Source organism: Oreochromis aureus, linkage group 19 (genome assembly GCF_013358895.1).
Source record: "Oreochromis aureus strain Israel breed Guangdong linkage group 19, ZZ_aureus, whole genome shotgun sequence".
In the NCBI taxonomy this organism is placed as follows: Eukaryota; Metazoa; Chordata; class Actinopteri; order Cichliformes; family Cichlidae; genus Oreochromis; species Oreochromis aureus.
Genome location: NC_052960.1, coordinates 10,108,004 through 10,123,395, shown reverse-complemented (window position 1 = coordinate 10,123,395; position 15,392 = coordinate 10,108,004). Strand labels below are relative to the sequence as shown.

Genomic DNA, 15,392 nt, shown 5'->3' with positions numbered 1-15,392 from the left:
CCTCACCAATCGATTTCCCAACAATTGCCAACCAACGACTCGTCCACAGGTTAGAAAATACACATTCCTCCCGCTTGACCAGTGCCTGCCAGATGGTTTCGGGCCTTTTTCGTTTGACCTTACATTGTCACGCGTCCAAAATAGCAGTTAAGTCGTGGCTAGTGGTCACATGATCTGAAGTGTGTGAGTGGAGTCAATGGAAGCCAAAGAGCTCAGGTTATTTTATAACAGTAAGTAGAATAGAATAGAATAGCCCTGTCATTGTAAATGTACAAGGAAATTATGAAATTCATTAAATTTTACAATAGCAAGAATTCAAATATCTTAAATTCTACCTATAGTCCATTTTTTATCATATATTTATTATCTTTTACTTAAATTTGTAGCATAGTAGCTTGCATGAGTTTTTCTTGGTTTATGTAGTTTATGTCCATCCATCCGCTTCCGTTTATCCTTTTCAGGGTCGCGGGGGGTGCTGGAGCCTATCCCAGCTGTCATAGGGCGAGAGGCGGGGTACACCCTGGACAGGTCGCCAGTCTGTCGCAGGGCTAACAGATAGAGACGCAGACAACCATTTGCGCTCACATTCACTCGCACATTCACACCTATGGGCAGTTTGGATTAATCAATCCCCACAAGCTGCATGTCTTTGGACGGTGGGAGGAAGCCGGAGTACCTGGAAGGAACCCACGCAAACACGGGGAGAACATGCAAACTCCACACAGAAAGACCCCGGCCTGATAGATGAATTGAACTCAGGACCTTCTTGCTGTGTGGCAACAGTGTTAGCCACCGTGCCACCGTGCTGCCCTATGTAGTTTATGTTTTTTTAGTAATTTGTGTGAATTTGCTGCTACTACAATACAATTTTCCTTTGGGGGTTAATAAAGTAAATGATCTCTCTTCTTCTATGCTTAAATGTTGGTAATCAGTAATTTTAGGCATTTAGAGAGCCAAATTGCTGGATTCATTGTTTCATAATATTCAAAATATGCTGCAGTTATGCTATTGCACTGTAAAAGGATTACCTTTTAGTTGATAAGACAGGATTAGCAATTTAAAGACTTCATTTTTTCCTTTTGAGACTTTCTGATTTTACAAGTATTTGCCAAATTTTTAGACTAATGTTTGATAAGTACATACTTATAAGAGGTCAAACAGGTCGTCAGAATTCATAGAAATCTGCTGTTACTTTATTCTTATATGAAAGAAAACTTACACTTCAAGTCTTCTCTTTCATTTCTTTTCTTTGCAGTGTTGAAGTATGCAGCCCTAAATAACACAGAGGACATTTTTTGAAATCCCACACAATTGCAGAAAGTTTACATTTGGATCTTTGCTCAGCTGTTACCAGGTCTTACAGTCCCCCAGTGCAGTAGACTCATGTTAACGGCAGCTGTCATGGTTTCCCAAACACCAAGGTCGAAGGTCAGCTGTCGGCCCCCGCAGACTGATTCCCACTCGTCCGGCCAACGTCAGATTCCACGAGCTGGGCTGACAAAGAGGAGCAGACTGCGCGTGATGAGTTGTTTTCACAGCGTTTTCTACTGTATCAGCTAGTCGCTGGTTTTATTGCTGTCTTCCTGCGTTGAAGTGGAGTTTTTCTTTCTGCTTAGATAAGGCCCAGTGCCCTCGTTTACTCCCAGAAGACAATACACCCACCAGCTTGACGGTTGTTCACTCAAGCGAATGAGGTTCCCACAGGGTTAGGCCAAGTCCTCTCTCCCTGTCACCTCCATGTTCACACAGCCTTTGCTTCACATACATGAATAATCTCAAAAGCGTTTCTGTGTCAGCGCACACGCACAACAATGGCATTTCCCGTCATATGTGCTCCACACACCAGAGTTCCAGCTATAACATTAACAGTGCAAAAGTTAAATGCTTATAAATGTACATATCATCTCAGTTTTAAGCTGCAAATTACATTTTGTGTGATTATTAGGCTGTCAGTGCATTTTGTCTCAGGGGTGAAAGCTCTGACACTTTAAAATGTCAGATTCTCAGCAGCTATCAAAAGCAGCTTTGTCTGTAAGTCGGCCCATGTTGAGTGCCTTTGAGTTAATCATTTTAAAAAAAAGAAAGAAACCCATTCGTTTCAGTGTAAACCCGAGATATTTCACATTTTTCTTTTCATCTTCATTTCATTTGTTAGCATACAACCATTCCACAAGACTTCCTTCAACATGATGTCTACAGGTGATCGTGATCCTGATTTGCTGCAGTCTTTGAGGAGCAAAGATAAGCAGATGAGCTCCAGTTTCTCAAGAAATGCTCGAGAAAATTGTAGAAATATTTAAAAATGGTGTTCCTCAAAGAAATATTTGAAGGAGGAATTTCAGTGCATAAAGAGGAATGGTGGAAGCCTACGCTGAACACTCGTGACCCCAGTCCCTCAGACATCACTGTCATCCATCAACAGCTGATATAACAATATGAGCAAAGGATTTCTGTGGGAAACGTTTATAAAGAACTACAATCACAGTTACACTCACATATGCCACTTTAAATTTTACTGCGTGTTGATCTGTGACGATGAAAACATGTTCTGGCCACACAAATCAGAATCCCAGATCTTTTTTTAGAAGACATGGAAACCGTGTGCTCTGAACCAAAGACAAAAACGCCATCCAGACTTTTGTCAGCAACAAGTCCAACAACATCTATGCACTTTTCAACAAAACAAAATAAAACCACGTTATAAAGGCCCACCTGCAGTCCTGACCCATCCCAAGTAGGAAATATGTGGAGAATTTTTAAATGAAAAATGCAACAAAGATGTGTTTGCAGGAAGAAAGGTACAAAATAACACCTGAAACATTTTGTCGCTTGGTATCCTCAGTGCTAAAAACTGTTTATTGCTTTACTATTCAAATGTTTTTTTGGAATTTGTTGCAAGCCTGAACTGCAGGAATGAAATAAGGTCGATCATATTGTCTGCAATCAAATAAAAGCCAAAGTAAATATGTCAGCGTTTTTTAAAATCAGCATCGTGCATGTCATCCCAACTTTTTCTGATCTGGGGTTGTAGCACATGATGAACTGTCAGGGCTGGAATCTGCATCCAAAATAACTCATGCTGGGCTGCCTCCATGTGTCTTTCCTGTCAGTGTTAAAGGTCTCACGGAATAGTTTTGGGGCCTTAGTTGTTGTGTAAAACAGGATGTCGGGGTTGGAAATATTTAGGTGGGGTTTGAATTGAAAGGTTAAGACAACAAAATCCACTGTTAGCCCCTAATCAGCAAGGATGAAGGACTACAAAAAGGATGGTTGCGTGACGGAGCAGCTGATAGTCCACGAGGCATATTAATTACATGGTTATCTTCAGTTTCCATTAATCTAATTTAATGCAAAAATTGTGTGGGGAAAGGCCCAGATGAATCTTCAAAAGGCCGACCAAGGTGACAAAATCACGTGTGTTTTTTCCAAAAACCCAAAGATGCAATTTGTTTTCAAATGAAATGAAGAAAGCTGCAAATAAACAAAATTGTTACTGAATCTTTTGACCCAGTAAGTGATTAATGGAATAAAAGCTAGAGGTACATGTTCTGTATCACTATGAACTGGCCCAAAATGAGGTTTATATTTCATTAGATCGTTGTAGTCTTTGTGTATGACCCTGGAGTTTTTAAATACTATTATGGCTCTGATTGTTATTTAGATTCAGTTCCTTCTTTAGATTCTGAGGATTCAGCATTTCATCTGTTATTTGAATGTACTGCAAGTCCATGTAATTATACTTTATTGTCTTATTCCAAAGGGTCAACTGTCCCAGGCCCTCAACGGCCTGTCAGATCGAGCCACTGAGGCCAAAGAGTTCCTGGTTCAGCTAAAAAATATGGTCCAGCACATCCAGGTATCCGCACACACACACGCGCACACACGTGTGTTTTGGGGTTTTTTTGCATGCACCCATACTCTGCATGAATATTTTCTTCTACCAAGCTGTAATCCCCCTCTGTGATCCCAGACTGTCCACTGACTGCCGTGAGCAGCAGACACAAAAAGGCTTATTGTATTCATTTGAATTTCACATTTTCTAATCTTTGGCTTGAACTGTGCACAGGGCCAGATGGAAAGATACTATCTTAATAAAACTGTAAAAGATGCTTGTGTCAAAATTGAGCTCAGGATACAAAACAAAGGTGGTTATAAAGATTAACATTTACAGAAACACATGATTATATTAGCATTAATGGGAATTCCCCTTTATTCACATTCATCTACATTATTTTCTTCCATCTAACACATTTACCAGGTCTAAATTTAGATGCTCATGTGGAGACAAAGCTTTGGTCAGCTTATGAGGGCGATTAGAGGAGGAAGGTGGGATTAAAACCCCTCGTGGATAATCGTCACGCAGTGTGAAATGGTGAGGGTGAGGTAAAAGAGTAGAGAGGAGGTGACGAGCAACCAAAAAAACTTATAATGTGTGAAAAAGTGACAGCATGACGCATAATTGTCAAGTTTATTACTCTGCTGATGCATGAATCATGATGATTTTACTCACGCTCCTCGTCTGAGGAGGAGCTATCTCAGCAAACTATCCATCCCATCATTAAACTCTATAAGTTTTGTCATTCCTGTATTTCACTGTTACTCCTGCTATTAAAGTGATGCACACGGCCTTAGAAGTATCTTCCATCTGTTTCTTTTGTTGTTGTTTTGTTTCCAGCTGCAGATTCCTGCATATTTTCTGTCTTCAGATGCTTTGCTTTTCCAGCTTCTTGTAAATTTTTCCCGCAGGAGAACGGCGTGGAGTTTGAGGCTTGCTTGGTGGCGCAGTGCGACGCCCTCATCGACGCGTTGAACCGGCGCAAGGCCCAGCTGCTGTCTCAAGTAAACAAAGAGCACGAACACAAGCTGAAGGTGAGTGAGCATGACAAGATCTGTTCCTGGAAATCACTTGTATGCATCAGAAGGCTGGATGTGTTAAATGGATAATGAGGCGTTAACCCTAATGGGGTATTGATTTATGAGCCACACAAGTGCAAACCGAAACAAAGTTATCTTAAAAATATCCTTGTTTTTCTGTAGAAGTTGCCAGGTTGGGACTTTAAATTTGATCTGCTTCATAGTGGTTGTTTGCTGCTGTATAATCTTGCAGTGTAGGTTTGACAAAATGAGGGCGGTGATTGTGACTGATGGATGAGCTGGCGCTGCGAGTGAAGTTTCATATTGTAGTGGATAAAATACAAAGTCGTGAGGAAAATCTCTTTGCTTTTAAAGAATCTGAAGTTATGTATTTTTCCAGTTGCATTTTTTAGGTTTTGCAGTATCTTAACGATTTTGATAAAGATTAATGAGAAGTCGTACACCATGCCACCGATTTCAGATGCATAAAGAGCTGCATTTTTCTTTAAGCCATCTGCAACACATTGAACGGGGGACATAAGTGAGATGAGAGGATGGAGAGATACATTTGTGCTGTACAGCATCCAATTTCACGCTCGGTTGCTCTGTAGAATTGAGGTTTCACACGTGTAGGTGGTTTGAGGAACATGGCTTGTGCATGGCAACATGTGGGCATACAGGACCAACAACAGACATTTTTTATTTATTTTTTTTAGTCCTGCTTATATGTATATATATATATATTTAAATATATATATATGTTTTAGATGTAAACTTCATGGAAATTACTTTTCCACAGGAGGCACTGTGGCTTTCAGTTACATTCACCAACTCGCAACCTTGATGTGACATTCTTGCCTCCTGTAATCTCCTGAAACTGTAAATAAAAAATGCCACAATAAACACCACATAGTCATACTCTTCTAAGGATCTGCAATAGAAGAGAATAGGGACACTAAACTCTCACCACTGGCTAAACTACGCTAAATTAAAGCACTCTTCTAGTGCTGTTCCTTTTACAGGAGCCTACCCTGCCAGCATTTTGATTGGTTAACTTGTGTAACAACAGTAATTATGTAACTTGCTACCTTTTTATGCTCTCTTTTACCTTTAACTGATGCTCAGCAACTCAGCTATTACAAGTGCCGTCGCTGCTGCAGTATTTTCTTGCCTATAGGAGGCATGATTTTAGTTTTAACGGCAAAGACTTTGCAGTGGTGTGCGGCACGATGCACATGAAAAATCAACTGTGTCCTCTCAGTGGATGAATTTTCAAAGACGGATGGATCTTAAGGGACACTGGACAGATTCACACCTCCAACACAGAGGAATTTTAATGCATGTCAGTGCTGATTTGATCCCGCCTGTCAGCTCGGTGTCTGCATGTGTCGTACGCTGAATCTTAATGTTGGAGAAACACATTTCCCCAACGCAGATGTGAGATTTTTCTTGTGCTTTCCGCGCTGATCTCACATGTGAATGTGCTTCTCGCTTACTCGGGGGTATCTCTTCAATCATAGGAGTTTCCCACAGAGTCAGTGATGCAAGAAAACGAAGTTTCGTGCGTTCTCTTATTTCCTATTGTCCCCTGGAGGGCAGCGTAGCTCACTCGTGTAGATACGAGGCACAGCTAAAAGAGGAGAGAAAGGATCATTTGCGATGAAGCTTGTTTTCTTGAGGTCATCTCCAGGAACTGTGTTAACTCTGGCATGAACATTCATCCTGCAGCTGTGGCTGAATGAGACACAATTCTGTCCTGCTCTTGGTGATGCTGAGGTTTTCGGTGTCTGTGCTTATAAATGCTGATAGCTGCATAAAACATAGTCTCCAGTTGAGCAACTAGTGATATAGCCTGAATAATACAGCTTATTTATGCACACGAGGTTCACAATAAAAGCTGTAAAAAGACCAGAAAACATTAAATCAATTGAATCTGATTTTAAAACGAGGCTGCTGCAGATCACTTGGCATCTCCAGCAGAGCTTCCTGCTGCTCTCCTCTGGTCCTGGCTCCTGACAAGGAAGCCTGGTCGCCATGGTGACTGAGGCACGTTGAGCTTGTTGTTTGAAGCTGTGGAGGCGAGAAGTAGTCCTTCATAGCATGAGTCAGGTTCATTTATTCCAGAACATCAGGAGGACTGACCCATGTGTTTGTGTAGAGAAGCAGCAGAGGCAGAAGGTTTGTCACGTGGAGTGGATACAAAAGGCCCCCCAGATAGGTCTCCTTTAAGCAGACAGTCTGTAAAGATTATCTTTCTAAATGCTGATTCAAACCATCTGTGCACAGCTAAAACACGACATGCTAAATGCCGTGTTGATGTCTCGTAAAAGAATTATTAAATTGGATGAATTATAATCAAAAAATAAGATGAGTCGCCTTTGAAAACCTGCAATCTGTTATAGGTGTCCAACAGCCTAATATAATTTCCTGTTTGACTCATTCACCCTCGGGTTCCTAGACGCAAAACCGGACATGAGCAGGGGAGGCTGCAGCCCTCTCTGTAGCCTGAAGGATTGTGTTGCAGGCTTTGGCTAAAAACCGCATGCTTAATCTTTTAACCTCAAAAGTTTTTCTGACAGATTTTTTGCCCTCCAGGAAGCAATTTTTCTCAGTTTCTGTCAGATGGAAAATCACATGGCCTTTAAACTGGCATAATTGGTAATCTATCACCGTAAGCATTTTATAGTCTTCTTTCTTTTCGTTCTTTCTTTTGCTGTAAATAGTAGGGACTGAGTGTCCAGCAGTTCTGATGTGTGGTTTTCTTGAGTCGACTGCAGAACAAAGTTTTTGTGGATTCTTAAACTACCAGAAAAACATGCATGTAATGTCAGTGTGTAAAAAAGCTCCTGTTCTGCATCAGACTCTGAAACCTCAGAGGCTCAAATTTCCAACAAGCACTTTAATGCACTAACAAGAAAAGTCCTAAAAAAGTGACTTCACATTTTCAGTAATACTTGATTCCTTACAGATCTGTTCATAGCTCACATCTTTTCATTAGATATGAAAACATCGTGGTTTTGAGAAAGGCTCTCAGACTGTATATAAAAGATGGATGATGTCACCTGTTGGTTTGTTGAATCCTGTTTTGAAGCCTCCATTTTAGCATTTGATTGCGTCTATCTTAAAGTTTTGGAGAAATAGTGTCAAAATTTAAACCAAATTGTTGATTCTTAAGTTAGCACGCTTGGCAAAGCCTCGGGCCTAGAGTCCTGCCCACGGAATAATGTGTACTACCTGACTAGTTGCAAGTAGTTGAAGGTTGCTTGCAGTCACTAGCACAAAACTGGTCCCAGAGATGTATGTGACACAGAGAAAGAGTCTGCTTGCCATCAGAGTAAAAGCTGCACCTTTAAAAATGTGATGGTTGCAGTGGTACAGCACAGCTTTTACTTTGAAGGCAAACTTTCTCTGCTTTCTGTTTCCATTGCACTTTTTCAAGTTTCACTACTGCTCTGAGAGTAGATTGCAAGTGTTTGCACAAAAGTTAGCGTCTTCCATGCAACCTACATGCGACCACAGCAGTCTGCTGGTGACCAAAGTAATCAAAAAGATTTTTTGGGTGCAGCACCCTCTTTGTGAACAATTTTACCCAGCAACGAGAGGTTGCCTCTAGGTCTGTGTGGCTAAAGCCTTAGCAAGGTGCGTGAATTGCAGACACAGATACACGCTAATTAGTAATTTACTAATAAAATGATGGAATTCATGAACCAGTGGGAACTCTATACTTCTGGGATGATTCATTAGGCTGCTGGAGGAACTGCAGAACTGGCATTTCCAAGGTGGCTTTGGTTTTCAGCCTTGGATGTTTGTTTCCAAGTCTTTTCTGTCAGTGCGCCCCAGGGTGGCTGTGGCTACAACGTAGCTTGCCATCACCAGTGTGTGAATGTGTGCGTGAATGGGTGGATGACTGGAGGTGTAAAGCGCTTTGGGGTCCTTAGGGACTAGTAAGGCGCTATACAAATACAGGCCATTTACCATTTTTACCATTTTCATGGAAAACAAGCCTTGCAACATCAGAGTAACAACACGGGTCACCTCAGTCTTTTGTGTATATTATCGTCTATATTGATCACTTTTCAACAGCGCCACTTGCTATACTGAGCTAAATGTCTCTTGGCTTTATCGTCAGATATAGTGCATGGGCATGCATCTTTTAACTCCTGGTATGAAAGCCTGGTTTTTCTCAAGATGTCAAACTATTCCTTTGATATAGCTGATGCTTTTAACTGCATACATCTCAGCAAAAATGTTGAATGTAATTAAATTCACTGCGATGGATTTTTTTCTGTAAAGCACATTTCATTTGACGGAAACATAAAAAAAGAAAACATCAGCACGGTCCTCTAATATAATGTGAAGATTGTATTAAATATGATCAAAACGGGGCCCACTTCTTATGCTCTCAGTCTCTTTCACTGGATTCTTCAAGGAACAGATTCAGCAGATGAAGGCTGATTAGAGCAACACAAAGTGAATCAGAAACGAAGTCAGTCTGCATCTTCTCCTGCTTCATGCAAAGTTTGTCACTGGTTGTTAGGTCCCCTGGTCACCCAGCTCGGGTTGGTTAATGAGTACAGCGGCTCTGAGGCTATTTTTATTTCCACTTGCTTTCCCCCTTGTTGAACCGCCTGTGTTACTCCAGGGGAACCCTCCTTCTCGGGGTCCTTCTCACTTTTAACTAGGCATGGGAGGTATTTTGGACCGAATGGATGCTTAGAGATGTGGTAGGAAGTATAAAGAAAAGCGGAGGCAGATTTCAAATGATTCATTTTCTTATAGTGAATGACAGTTTTCATTGCAGCGAGATAGGCAGCAGAGCCTGTTATTCAAGGTTATTCAGTGTGGGAGGATTACTTGTTAATGTTGAGACTGCTAATATTGTATAAGGGTCTTACTCGCCACTACAGTTGTATCTTTTCTGTCAGATCCTGACAATCAATAGAGAACTAATCAAGACAAGAAACTCTAGAGCTAAAGGCTATTTATGTTCAAGATATATGACCGCTTTTTCTATTAAGAGTTTAATTCAGAGATTCCCAACAAGGGCTGTATCTCAAGGGGTACTTCTGCAGTAGACGGGGGGGGGAATGGAAAGATTAGCACAACTAATCTACAACAAAAGCCAGAATTACCATTTAAGAATTGATTGGAACTGAATAAGTTTGAGTAAAAAGTAATGGCTAGGCAGTAGAAAAAGACACTCAGAAGGATTATAATTATAATTATATCAGTGTAAGTAATGAAAAAAATGGTTGTGATAGCTCATTAAAAGTATGGCTGAACAACTGAAATTGTAAGCTATGAACAACCTATTGAAACCATTTGCTAGTATGGACAAATTAATGGAATCAGGGTTAGTGTAAAAGAAGAACAAGCCCTTCAACAGACTGGGGAGATGTCCAGGGTGCGTCTCCCCCCTGGCTTTATGGCAGCTGGAAGAGGCTCCAGCCACCCCACAACCGTAAACCGGATAAGCAAAAGAAAACAGATGGATAATAGATAAACATTTTAAATAGCTAGTTAATATGTATAAAAGGTTGTAGTGGTCGCGGGGACACAGAAACTAGAAAAGGCGAGTACAACAGGCAAGCCAACTCAGACTGCAAGGAAGAAAGTGCTATTCATACACAGAGACGGCTAATTAGGAAGGAGACACAGGAGAATATAATCAAGACAAAGAGACAGGAAGTAAAACTCATATTAATGCTGAAGAGACATAGCCTATCAGAGTAAAACAGGAAATAACGGAGTCAATAAACACACACTGAACATGACATGAGGAACACCGCGGAAACTAGGAAAAATAAACCAAATCACAACAGAAAAACTCAAATAACTAAGTCTATTAATACTAAATGAAAACTAAAAGACTCAAGTACAGTTATATACAGTAAATGAAGCATCCAAGAGCATAGAGACACAAAGAAATCGATCATAGACTAAAGTATGATTTAAAGAAAAAAAAACTCAAACATGAGCCAAAACTAAAAAGAAAAGAACTGTGAACCCTAACAGAACCAACAAAACACAAAGAACTCCAGAAACCTCAAAAACCCTGAGGTATGACTAAAGCTTAGATACAACAACATGCTACAGACCCTCAGCCAGTAATAACTGAGAACATCGAACCATAATGAAAACACAGAAAAACGAATTCCAGACTCACAACCCTTGGTCTGAGATCCAAGACCATGACAGTTACAGCTCTATAAAAGTGATGAAAATAGTCGTATATTCAAGCTACAACTATGAAACTTAGGCAGTAGTTTTGCTTGAAAATTGTTGAAGGTAGTTGCTTATTATTATTCTTCTGATTGACTGATTGGTTTTCCCGGGTAAACATGTTTGGGTTTTTGTCTGTCGTGTGGACTTCTGCAAAAAGAAGAGAAAATAACTGAGATCAGTCGGTAAAGAAAATGCATTTCAAATCTGTTATTTTGACCTATGAATGTATGCATGGGTCGCTTACTGCTGTATTTGCTCTCCGTCCTTCAGTTCTAATAGTAAACGCTAACAGATTCTCACTGACAGCTGATTTTCAGTGGATGTGGCACTTGTCACTTCCTCTGATTGTCACTGCACTGTGCAGCATATCCTCACACACACACACCTTAATGTTTAATGCTTCTAATAACAAACTATTTTTGTGTGTTTCTTTTATATTTGACTCTCATTTAATGATTGTCATACACCCCTTTTGTCAGTCTACAGATATTATCCTGTGTCCTGGAAGGGGACAGTTTCAAAGACTGCAGCCACACAGACACAGACACAAGTGCTGCAGTGGCCTAATAACTACAGCAGATACAAATAGAAAATGGTAGAAGAAGCTTTACCTCCTCAGCAGCTAACAACAGAGAGAAACAGTAGCTGCTGAAGTAACTACAGAACAGTTATTGCATCTTAAGGCATCTGTGGTTTAGCGGGTAGAGCAGTCATACGCCACCCGGAAGGTTAGAGGTTTGTTCCCCAGCTCCTTGGGCAAGATACTGAACCCATAGTTTCCCGCGATGCATCCATCAAAATGTGAGTGTGTGGTTGTTAGGTTAAAAAAGCAGTTGTATGAATAGGTGAATGAGGTTTGTAGTTTACAATGAAAAATCAAGTAGGCTCCAGTGCATTTGCCATGAAAATGTATCTTTAGTGTGTTTTTATGAGGTATTATTTGTGACTGCAAAATGGGCTCATTTATTTAATAAGCACCTGTTCCACTGCAAACACGTTTCTCAGTGTTTCCTACCATGAAGAAATCAAACGTGCTATCAAAAACTGCTGTTTGTTTTAGCTCTGTCACTGTCTTACATTTTCATCATCCCTCGGTTTCCTGTTGTTTTACCATCACTGTGGAGCTTCTGTGACAAAGTGCTTGATCACCCTACCAGCCACATGAGAGGACACAGTTTGTTTCCGCTGTGCAGAGACTGTGGCCCACTTAACGCAGCAGACTCTGCCTTCCTCTACTGCTGTCCTGCACTGTGTTTTCTGGCTCTCAATCCACCATCTCTCACTCTCTTTTTCTGTCTCTCAATTAATTTCTCTCATCAAGATGCTAAATTTGCTCCACTGCCGTCCCACCACAAGCTGCTGCAGCCCCTTCATTCTCGGTTAAATTCAGACGAATGAATCTTCCCTGCGCTGATTATCCGGAGATCATCTGGCAGAGCACTATTGCCGGCGGCAGTTTTTATATCTTATTGGGAAGCTGATTTAAAGCAGATTTCAGGGAGGATGACTAGAATGCTGAGAGAAGCTGTTAGGGAGCATCGAATCTGAGAGAGGAAAGAGGAGGATGACAATAAGGACAGGATGCAATGAAAGCTGGCAGCACTTCTTTTGCACCTTCAAGACAGATATTCTTTATACACTGTACTCTGAATTTAAAACATTTCACGTGCAGACGAGGGACGGCGTAGCGATTGTTAAGCAGGCAGCGACAGCAGTAAGAAGCCTTTTCCTGGAGCTCTGCCAGGCCACTGCGGGGCTGTGGATGTTCCAGCTTGCCACAGCAGGGATGGCTTGGCCTTCAGCCACAGAAATGTAAACCGAACTGTCAGAGGTGAAATGAAATCTTCTCTCACCGGAGAGAGAAAAGTTGATTCATTTCAGAGAGTTGTTTGAAAATGATTCAGTGTGTCCTAGTAAATATTAATTCACCAGGCAAGCGGTCGAGCCTGCTTTTTGTTGTCGTTTGTATGAAAGTCAGAGGTGGAGCCGAATTTTTAAATCTGGTTCATTTAAGTTCACGCCGCCTCAGTAGGAATGGACCAAGGCTTTGTAAGTGTTCGCTGATTTCTGAAGCCCAGCAAAAGGATGAAACACTGCAGATGTTTTGGCAGTTTTACTAGAATCTGTAATGTCACCTGAACAGGGTTGGCCGATCTGAAACTTGCTATATAAACTGCCTAGGGTACCAGGATTATCAATATAAAGCTTTTAGGAATTATTATCTTCTGTGATGCTGTTTGTAAAATTGCTAAATTAATTTCAGTGCAGTGCAGTCCATATCTGTAAATAAGTGTTCATCAAACAGTGATGCCAAAAGTGCCTGTAATTGATTACTTTGTCTTAATGAATATGTAGCGTCCAGAGAAGAACAATAAATACACCTTTTTATTATTATGAACAGCCTTTTTTGACATTTCACTGGCAAAAAGAGTTACATACTGTGATGTAATGGAGATCAAAAGAATAACAGGACAAATTAACATACATGTCTGTGTTTTCATGTATGAGCCAAAAATATTATCCACATGGAAGACAAACTTTATTAAAGACATTATAGTCCATTTTAATAAAAATATAAATGACCAATTATTTCAGCATTTATAAAAGCAGGAGAAAAAACTTGTATCTTGAGCACGATCCTATATGTGTCGTTATAGCCCAACTGAGACGTTTTGATGTCATTTTAACATAATTTATGGACTGGCATATTTGCTTGTCACATGTTAAAGATTCCTGATGAAATGGCCCAAATATTTCACTTTAGTCAGTGCATTCAAAAATTACATTTTCCAAAGAAAATGGGAAAATTTTGCTTCCGATTCTTTTTAGTGATCGAAGTGATCGTTGCTACACTCTTTTCAGAGTTGAATTTCATATCATACTGCAAACCATAGTTTGAGCAGACCCTAAGCAGCTGCTGCAAGCCGGCTCTATAAGGAAACAAAGCAACTAAATCATCAGCATACAAATTATTAATAAAGCTCTCCCCCATCATGCATCCTGTATTCTGCTTGTTTAGTGTTTTAGAAAGATCATCCATATAAAGTTGAAGAGGAAAGGTTGTAGTTCCCCACTGGACGTGCATAGTTTGATATGAATACTAATATTGCAAGATCCTTATCAGTTATGAGGGGACTTAGTTAAGTTAGTAAATAGTTATCTATGATTAACATGGTCAAAACCTTTGGTGCATCGAAGAAGCACATAAATGCACCATGTATACACAGCATATATGCACAAATTAGTGCTTTGATTATTGATTATTTTTTAAAGCAAATTAATTGTCAGTAGTTGTTTTATATTCTCAAAGCCTATCACCAAAGTTTCTTTGTAATATTTTTGACAGTATGCTACCCAGAGAATTTAGCTGTAGTTTTCTAAGGTGGATATTTGACCAGTTTTGTCTTTGACTACAGGCACCAATAGAACAGTTAACATGGAGTCAGGTAGGCTGCCACGCAATAACTATCCAGAAAAGCGAGTATGTGAGTAAAACTGAGATTTTTCTGCAAACTCCTATTCCATCAGGACCACATTTGTTTTTGTTCACTGCTGCTGCAAATTTATGCACAAGACTCATGTGTTTCTGTTTCAGCGAAGGAGGGTTAGAAAGTTTGAACCTTTAAATCCACCCCTTTTGGCTACATCTTCTCATGGTGGCTTTGATTGCACAATCTCTAAATGCTTCATGACATTACTGGGCTTCTGAGACTGTTGCATCAGATGTGTTTCATGTGCGTTCACAATAAGACCCAAATCCGGCACACCAGGGACACAGGTGGGAGGTTGCAAAATATAACCAACTTAAATGAGCTCTCGAAATTAAAGAATAAAGAGTTGAAGTCGCTGCAGGGGAGAAAATATGCAACAAAAATCCAGACTGGAAGATAAATGAACGCAGTGAAGTGCCAAGCCTACAGGAGGTGTGCAAGGTCAGGCAGGAATATGTATAAAGAGAGAGGGAAAGGCACAAGAAGAAATACACAAAGGTAACTGAAAACCTGTGCAAACAATCAGGCAATCAAAAAGCCTAAGACAGGAGGAAATGTAGCACATAGATATTCATTAATATACACTAAAGAACCAAAAGAATAACAGAACCATAAAAATTATTTCCATGTGTCTCAATTCTCAGTTAAAATTTGAAAATTAAAAAAAAAAGAATTAGCATGCCATGTTTGGGATTTACTCTTCACTGTTTGCCTCCATGATGGCATTCAGAGGGCATCCCTTAAGTCATCTCTCATGCTCTGAATGGATTATCATCCTAAAATGGTGCAGTGTTTAAAACAACCACATGTTTACAGTTGGCT

The 15,392-nt window shown here is 40.2% G+C and overlaps 1 protein-coding gene across 1 annotated transcript in view; it reads left to right on the top strand.

Moving 5' to 3' along the window:
- trim9 (tripartite motif containing 9) overlaps window positions 1-15,392 on the top strand; it is a 47,813-nt gene that overhangs the window by 15,478 nt on the left and 16,943 nt on the right. The window contains exons 2-3 of the mRNA XM_031737112.2: window positions 3,761-3,856; window positions 4,747-4,869. Coding sequence (XP_031592972.1) covers window positions 3,761-3,856; window positions 4,747-4,869 — 219 coding nt within the window. The remainder of the gene's footprint in view (window positions 1-3,760; window positions 3,857-4,746; window positions 4,870-15,392) is intronic.